We start from the raw sequence: 9,226 nt of genomic DNA on the forward strand, positions 1-9,226 counted from the left end.
AAAAGGAAAACGTTCAACTAAAAATGGATTTTAAAAAAAAAAGGCTCATATCCTCCCACTGGTACTTTGATCAACATTGAGCTGGATTAATTTAGCAAAATAAGTTAATTTGAACTAATGATATAAACAGAAGACACGTATCACTTTAACAACATATCATTTCCCTCAAACAACACATTTTTCTGAAGTTGGAACTTCAAAATGCAGCATGCTTACATGAATAAACACTAACATATTGGTTGTTTACAGATGATAAACACACACTTTTTCCAAAGCAAATAAACAAGGAGAAAAAAAAAAATCCCATGAATCCACATCATTGCGCAGTGATGCACATACCGAAGGCTGGCCATAAGCACTTAAGCAGCCATCACTCCTCCATAATACAGATCATAAGGGTATGCACCAAATCCCTGAAAAAGACAACCATAAAATGAGATGCATTTCCATGTTAAAAATGACGAGCTTAATATCACTACCATGCCTCAAGATTGAGCAAACAGTCGGTATCTCTAATGTTTCAGAATGGAAAAACTTACAAGTGAATGGCCAACTTGCTGGAGTTGTGAAGGCTGCATGAGATTCCCATTGGGATGGATTGTAGGCACAACTTGTTGGAGATTCATGTCCTCCTGCCGATGATTTCGGTCTGACTTTGACATTGATATCATTAGTTCTAGCATTCAAAATATTAAAACAATTCAAAACTAAAAACACATTATTTTCAGACAGAACGAATAAATTATATTAGTCCAAACCAAATGGAATCACTCTACCAAAATCAAATCCTGTCATGCAAATGCAAACTTATAGAATTAATTTTGGTCTGTCTGCAATGTTTTTAAGTCAATAAACCACAATATCTTCCATCTCGTAAACAAATAGAGATTCCTTTGTACCATCCATGTCAATCTCTCGATAGAAACGGCCTTCATATTTAGTAAAATCAACATCTTGTTAAAATCAAAGTGTAAAAAGAATAATTAGATTTGGGTATGTTTTTTAGTCCTTAGTTTGAGTAAAGGATAAATAATCTGTGGTCCGTATAAATAGAAAGGAAATGAAAGAACTCCTAATATACCCTTCTTCCCTTCTCTTCTATCATTGTTGAAGGGCAAAATTGGGTTTTTTTTTGCTTAATCACAATCTTAATCAATGAAAGTAAACATATTACTATTATCCATAAGCACTCTACATCATATTCAATTATTTTAAAAATCACCTTGTAAGTTATCTCCACGCAATCCTATCCCTAAAAGTAAACACGACTGAAAGATACACACATCATTACATTGTAAAATTATCTAAAATCAATTCCATCAATTAGCAAGGAGCTTCCTAATCAAAATATCTTCAAAGTCATACAAATATCACACATGCATCATGTGTGTCTATCATGTTAGTCATCTATAATGTCTCCTCAATGTAGGGAAGCTTATGTCAGAACGATATAAGTTGGACGAACCAAAAGCCTGATCAAAATTTAATAAATTTGTGTACACCAAAGTTGAATAACATGCAAGAACTCTAAGGATTTTTCATGCTTATAATTTTTCAGAAATAGTATTGCAAGAAACTATCACCTCAAAAGAGGCAAAATCAACAATCACATTTTTTTAGGACTATGGACAACAATCTCAGAACAACTACTCATTCTTGAATAGCTGGCAACCCAATCACTGGTGATATCATGTGGCTCCTCATAGAAGACAGCATACCATACATCTCATCCTTCACTGGTAAATTAATTTTTTGAAGATGGATGTCCAAAGATGAAAAATATATATAGCGTAAGGGATCAGGACACCTATCATGCTGCTATATCACATCCACTTGGTATCAAGAATTGTTTGTTGGAACATGACTGGAAATAATATAATGCAAGAATTAAAGTGGACAACTTTTGAATAAATATCAGGATACCGAAGAGGTACCCGGCGGTGAAGGTATAACAATTAATGATCGTTTGGAAGTGTGGTCATCTTTCTCGCTTATTCCACCCTCAGACTGCAATTGTCCATCCAAAGATTGTTCCAGGGATGAAGAATCCGAAACACTTCCTTGCATTATTACAGAGGAAAAGGAATTACATCCCTTGCTTCTCCACCATGGTTCGGCACACGCAGCAGAATTCGCTATATACAAAGGGTTCGGTTCTCCTTCTTGGTCACTTTTAGACATTGGCAACATTCTCCCTTTGTTTCTTCAAAGAACAATCACAATGTCGGGAAAGAATCCGTAGGCAAGAAAAGGCCTAGTAAACCAAGTGTGGGTCAATTCAGGATGGCTTGAACAACTTGGAATTCCCAAGAGAGCACTAACTACACAGAAACCCAAAATCTGTGTGGTCCGCTTTTGCATCATAATACCAATACAAGAAGTAGTGGACCAAAAGATTTTCTGCAAAATAGTTAGAAGCAAATAAAACTAAGATATAAACTTGGTACTAAATTAATATTATTACTAGAGCAGAACTACTGACTTGGTTTCAAATGAGATCACCTTGAAATTATATTCCAAGAATAGTTAATTTAAGTGTGTCATAAAACACAATTCAAATATAATAAGAAAAGGACATTAAAGTCCAAGAAGGCACCATCTAAGTCCAATTAATTAGTTTTGATCGCAAGTCTCGACACGCCTCTGTCTGCATTCAATAAAAGGAATTATTTGAACAGCTGAGTGCGAAGAAATAAACGAGGAGCATGTCTTTGGACTTAGTATATAAGCTGACACTCTAGTATTTCCTTTCTTCGTCTTCTAATCCAAATTCGCCATATAAATTATTGGAGCCTCCAGAAAAGACTGGGCCTTTCTCAACAGAAAGAAATCGATGTTGTTTCATGAGAATCCTAAAACGCAACAAGAACAGAAACCCGGAAGAGAAATTAATCAAATCAAAAATACCGAAAAGAAAAGAAAAGACAAGTGAAGAGATCAAACATCACAAATACAGAGTGGGGGAAAATAGATGGATATCTGAAAGCTTCAAGGTCAAGGAAAAAAGATGCCAAAAGGGCGCAGAAGCGTTATTATTTTTATTGGGCTTTCAAAGTTTGGATCGAAGAAAGAAGTTAATGGGCTCCCTCACAATCCCAGTCCGAAAACACAATAAATTCTTCTCTCAAATAAAATTAATTATTATAATAAATTCTTTTCTCTCTAATAAAAATAATAATTATCTTACTGTATCATTAAAGTAAAAAATCTCTAATTAACAAACTTCTAATTAATTGGTGAAACTTGATTTGAAATTATCATTATCTCCTAACTTAATTTTCAATTAAACCAAAACTATTAGATAAAATAGTCATTTTACATGGTTTTCTCTTTTCTAACAATTAAATGTTTTATTATTTACCAAAATGACACTCACTTTGTATCATTTGATGTTTTTTAATTATAAAAAATGACACTCACTTTATAGGATATATCTATTTTGTGTGAATATTTTTTTATAAAAATGTTATATTTTTATTATTTTTTAATTTTACAATTTATTATTTATTATCTTCTTTTAAAAAAACGAATTATACGTAAAAAAAAAAAACGAATTATACGAGCAAGCAACGCGTGCAGTGAAATACTAATTATTATAAACGCGGATGAAATGACATGAGATGGACGTCATTCAACTTTTTATCTTTATGGTTTTAATTAATTGTTATGAAGCTACATATATTCAATAGTTGTCGTCCAACTCTGAATAAACATTTATAACTATATGTGTGTGTGTTAATTAAAACACTTTTTCAAGACCCAAAAAAAAAAAGATTCTTCCAAGAGGAATTAGTAATCTTGGAAGAAAATTAAAGTTGGTTTTGACCCGAAAGCTAAAGAAATAAAAGAGTAGTTGAGAATGGGCAACCTCGAATTCTAGAGAAAATATGGTTTGATGGAATTGGAATATTATGGTACATATTAGACCTGGCCAAGGGCCGGGTTGGGCCCGAACCCGGACCGGAACCGGCCCGTGGTCAACGGGCCGGTTATCCGGGTCAACGGGCCCGACCCGGAACCGGAACCGGACCGGCCCATAGGCGGTCCGGTTCCGGTTTTCTCTTAGGAAAACCGGGAACCCGGCGGTCCAACCCGCCGGGTTGAACGGGTCCGACCCGCCGGGTTGGAACCGTCCAACCCGGCGGGTTGGACACGTGGCGCCCATCCGGGCGCCACATGATCCAACGGCCACTACCAAGTGGCCGTTGGATCATTCAACGGCCAGGATTTCGTGGCTGTTGTAGACCCGGTCGACCCGGGGGGTCGACCGGTTTTTTTTTTTTAAAAAAAAAAATCTATTTTTTATTCTTTATCTATAAATACCCCCCAACCCCCTTTCATTTTGTTTACACAATTTACTCTTCATTCTCTCTATTCTCAATTCATTTCAATTTCTTGAATTATCAAAAATATCAAGTTTCGATTATTGGTATATTGTCAATTGTTAATTTATTTTCATATTTATACAATTACAAATGTCCGGAACGGGATCAAGTCGTAGGGGTGACAAAGGAAAAGGAAAGGAAAAGAGCATCATACCACCCGAGGTCGAGTATCCTCAATTCAATGTCGATGGATTTGATCTTGAATATTCCGATGATGAAATTCAAGAAATTCGACAAGAGGCGCAACAAAGACAACAAGTTGAACAACAACAATCACCACCACGTCATCATGCAAGTCAAGAAAGTATGAACGATCCGACGGCCTCTCAAAGACAAACTCGAGCGGTGCCTCGCCCGACATCCGATATCTTCACCAAACACTTCGAGAAGATTACGCTTCCCTCCGGTGATTTGCAAGGCAAATGCAAATATTGTTCAAAATGTTACAAATTTAAACAAGGAGGTGGATATGGAACTTTGACGCGACATATCGAGAAAAATCATCCGGTGGAAATTGGGATTGATCGTGCTCAAACTCAAATTCCGGCATTCTCTTCTCAATCGGGTAATGAATCTCAACTATTTAAATATAACGAAGCTAGATTTAGATAAGAAACGGCTAAATTTTGTGCGGTTGAACAACTTTCTTTTAGTTTTAGCGATAAATTATCTTTTGAAAATTGGCTTTCTACAAGTGCAAATCCTTCTATTAGACGTATTCCAAGAAATAGTCTCAAACGCACAATGAAAAAGTTAGTCGTTGATCAAAAGAAAGAATTAATTAAGGAATTTTATAGTTTGAATAATAAAGTTTCTTTGTGTTCCGATATTTGGAGTGATCATTGGCAAAGTTGTTCATATATGGGTATTACATGTCATTGGATTGATAATAATTGGAACATTCAAAAAAGGTTGCTTGCATATAGATGTTTCAACGAATCACACACGGCACAAAATATTTCGCAACTTATATTTTTTATTTTAGAAGAATATGGTCTAACTACCAATGTTTTTTCAATGTCTTTTGATAATGCTAGTGCAAATACTTCTAGTATTAGTGAGCTTATTGAAATATGTAAACCATCACTAGGTGGTAAATTTTTTCATATTAGATGCACATGTCATATTTTAAATTTGTGTGTTCAAGATGGACTAAAAATTTTAGGCATATATATTCAACCAATTAGGAACGCTATTCATTATTTATGGACGCATCCTCAAGTTATGAAGCAATGGGGAAAATTTTGTAGAGTAAATGGTATGAAGCCTAAGCGGTTTGCACGAGATGTTCCAACTCGTTGGAATTCAACATATAAATTGTTATTATCCTCTTTTGAATATAAAGATTTATTATGTACATTTTTTCATCAATTTGTTCAAGCTCGTGATATTTATTTGTTTTCAAATCAATGGAACATATGCACTAGTATTTGTGAAATTTTAAAAGTTTTTAATGATGCTAGTGACCAATTATCCGGTGTTTATTACCCTACTTCACATTTAGTTTTAACACATTGTTGCAACATTGCTTGTATTTTTCATGAACATGTTAATTCTAATGATAGTGCTTTAGCTCAATGTATTTTTGTCATTAAAGCAAAATGGGAAAAATATTTTTTGCTCATTCCTGAAATTTTTTTATGTGCTTTTGTTTTAGATCCTAGACTTAAATTAGATGGCTTAAACGACATGTTAACATTATATTATGAATCTTTGGAGCCTATTGCGGAAACGATTCCTTCTATCTCATTGATTTTGTTTAATATTAAAACTCATTTACTTGATATTTATAATGAATATAACATCAAATATGGTGGACAAATTGTTTCACATGAAACACAATCCACTGCAACTAGTAATGTTTCTTCTAAACTTACTAAAGCGCAACTTTTATTAAGGGAACGGACGAAACGTCCACGAGGATCCTCAAGTTCCAGTCAGGAACTTGAGAATTATTTTACCACTACTTTTGATTTTAGTGATACAGACGAGGAAAACTTCGACATTTTGAGATGGTGGTCGCAAAAAACACAAATATATCCAATTTTGGCTTTAATGGCAAAAGAAATTCTAGCTTGTCCAGTTTCAACAGTTGCAGTGGAGCAAACATTTAGTATTGGAGGAAATATATTGGACGAAAGACGTTCTAGCTTAAGGCCGGAAAACTTGGAAGCTCAATGTTTGCTCAATGATTGGTCAAAAGCCGCTACTCGAACACAACATATTCAAAGTGATGAAGAAGACCAAGATGATACCGAAGGAACATCCGGAACTACGACGGGAGGAAATACGAGTGAAATAGAATAAAATGTAATAGATTTGTAATATTAAGTCATAAGATATTAAGATGTTGAAATTCTAATATATTGTTTATTTAATAAATGTAATAGATTTTTATTATGGAGATATGAAATATTTGATTGAGGTTATTTAAAAAATATGTTTTATTAAAAATTTGTTTAAAAATTTTAAAAAAATAAAATTTATAAGGTTCAGCGCCCCAGCACTGCATTGGCAGCGCCCCTTCGAATTGAATTCGAAGGTATAGCGCCCCAGCGCTTAAAATGAAGCGCTGGGGCGCTGCCCCTTTGAATTAAATTCGAAGGTGTAGCGCCCCAGCGATGAAAATGAAGCGTTGGGGCGCTAAATTTTTTTTTTTTTTTTAAATGGGACGGTTTAGCCCAGACCCTGAACCGGCCGTTAACCGGACCCGGACCCGGACCGGAACCACCGGTTCACCGACCCGGACCGAAACCGGCCATTGGCGGGCCGGTTAAGGGTTGGCTAAATGGCAACCCGGACCCGGCGGGTCCGATCCGAACCCGGACCGGACCCGGACCGTGGCCAGGTCTAGTACATATGATTGATACACTCTTCAAAAGTGATGTATTAATTTAATTTAATTTTTTACCCAACAAATAAAGTGATTGAATCAATCAATTCCTCATTCCAAGAATCCACTCATACCTCTCGCACGTGTACCCTATGGTGTTAGGCCCATATTAAAATCCCACATCAGAAGATTATCAAAACTGAATGAGAAGACCTCCTATAAATAGAACTCCCTTATTTCATTTATTGTATATCATTCTTCTTTTTTGTATTGACATTAGAAAAGAAAATAAAGAGAGAAAAAAAAGAGTTTTTTTTTTCGGTGATCTCTTGTGTGAGTTAGAAAAATATTTTCTCGGTAATACTCGAGGCTTGGGTGTGGAGAGATATAGTATTTTGTATACACTTGTAATATTTCTTCGGTAATAAAGATTTGCAGTAGCTCCGTGGACGTAGCCTATATTGAGTGAACCACGTAAATCTTTGGTGTTCTTGTTGATTATTTTATTCTGAAATTTTTATTATCATCATGTTCGCTTTGGTATAATCCATAACAACTGGTATCAAAGCTGTTACGGTATTCGGGAGCCTTGGTGAAAAATTTCTTAAAATTCTGAGTATGCTCTGTGGTTGCAGATTTGTCTGATTTTCCACATCAGAAAAGATTTTTTGAAATTTTATTAAGCCAGGAGAAGCGATGGCCGGAAATGACGGATCGGGACCTGGAATCAATAAGTTCGACGGTACAGATTTCACGTTCTGGCGATTACAAATTAAAGATTATTTGTATAGCAAAAAGCTATATCAACCTCTATCCAGGGTGAAGCCAGAAAAGATGGAGGATGATGAGTGGGAGCTCCTTGATCGACAGGTGTTAGGGGTAATACGATTGACCCTAACAAAGAACGTGACACACAACGTGGCAGAGGCAAAAACTACGGAGGAGATGGTGTCCATTTTGTCGGACATGTACGAGAAGCCATCAGCAAATAATAAAGTATTGCTCATGAAAAAGTTATTCAACTTGAAGATGGAGGAAGGTACTTCGGTGGCGGCACACATAAATGAATTCAACACGATTGTTTCCCAGCTAACATCGGTTGAAATCAAATTTGATAAGGAGATTCGATCACTTATTCTTTTGGCGTCTTTACCAAATGTTTGGGAGCCGATGCGGGCAGTGGTTAGCAATTCTGCTGGAAAAGAAAAGTTACAATTTAATGATATCAGAGATCGAATCATTGGTGAAGAAGTACGCATGATGGATTCGGGAGAAGCAACATCATCGAGATCTGCCCTAAATCTCGAAAACAGAAGTAGGGGCAGGAGTAGCGAAAAAGGTTCTAACCGATGGCGTGGCAGATCCAAATCAAGAACTGGAAAAGACAAAAATACATTTGAAAAAAAATTGAAGTGCTGGAGCTGTGGTGAAACTGGTCACATGAAAAAGGACTGCAAATCACCCAAGAATAATGCAAATGTTGTTACTGAGAATGTACATGATGTCTTAGTACTATCCATGGAAAGCCCGGTTGATTCTTGGGTTATGGATTCGGGAGCTTCGTTTCATACCACTGGTGATCGTGAGCTATTCAATAATTACACTGTTGGTAATTACGGAAAAGTTTTTCTGGCTGATGGAAAACCTTTGGAAATAGCTGGTATGGGTGATGTCAGTTTGAAAATGTCAAACGGATCTATTTGGAAGCTCAACAAAGTGAGACATGTACCAAAGTTGACCCGGAATCTGATCTCAATGGGACAGCTTGATGACGAAGGCCATAAAGTGACCTTTGGTGATGGCTCTTGGAAAGTGAGCAAAGGATCCATGATTATTGCTCGAGGAACAAAAACTGGAACTCTTTATATGACTTTCAGTTGCAGAGAAATGTTAGTAGCTGTTGATGCTGGAGCTAACTCAAGTCTATGGTACTATAGACTTGGACATATGAGTGAGAAGGAAATGAAGATGCTGATATCAAAAGGGAAGCTACCGGAGTTAAAAACTG

The 9,226-nt window shown here is 36.0% G+C and overlaps 1 protein-coding gene across 5 annotated transcripts; it reads right to left on the reverse strand.

Annotated features, from left to right (window-relative positions):
* Positions 1-333: 333 nt before the first annotated feature.
* Positions 334-3,052, reverse strand: LOC140887667 (uncharacterized). Of its 5 annotated transcripts, none has more exons than XM_073295072.1 (4): positions 2,944-3,052; positions 1,935-2,852; positions 540-676; positions 334-413 (listed from the first exon to the last, which is right to left on the reverse strand). In XM_073295072.1, the coding sequence occupies exons 2-4, from the start codon at positions 2,188-2,190 to the stop codon at positions 360-362; spliced, it is 447 nt and encodes a 148-aa protein (XP_073151173.1). In that variant the 5' UTR covers positions 2,191-2,852; positions 2,944-3,052; the 3' UTR covers positions 334-359. The 5 variants fall into 5 exon arrangements, with proteins under 5 accessions (XP_073151173.1, XP_073151174.1, XP_073151177.1 ...); XM_073295073.1 differs by having other exon boundaries at positions 2,955-2,994; XM_073295076.1 differs by having other exon boundaries at positions 1,935-2,400; positions 2,597-2,947.
* Between the last annotated feature and the right edge of the window lie 6,174 nt (positions 3,053-9,226).

This window comes from Henckelia pumila, chromosome 3 (assembly GCF_033568475.1).
Source record: "Henckelia pumila isolate YLH828 chromosome 3, ASM3356847v2, whole genome shotgun sequence".
NCBI classification, from domain to species: Eukaryota; Viridiplantae; Streptophyta; class Magnoliopsida; order Lamiales; family Gesneriaceae; genus Henckelia; species Henckelia pumila.

What these genes read in the sequence shown, in the direction of transcription:
- LOC140887667 (XM_073295072.1), bottom strand. Translation starts at nt 2,190, where the DNA reads ATGTTGCCAATGTCTAAAAGTGACCAAGAAGGAGAACCGAACCCTTTG. An exon ending in TGTTATACCTTCACCGCCGG is followed by an intron (nt 677 to 1,934) that starts GTACCTCTTCGG and finishes TTTGAATGCTAG; the next exon opens with AACTAATGATATCAATGTCA. An exon ending in AGCAAGTTGGCCATTCACTT is followed by an intron (nt 414 to 539) that starts GTAAGTTTTTCC and finishes TGTCTTTTTCAG; the next exon opens with GGATTTGGTGCATACCCTTA.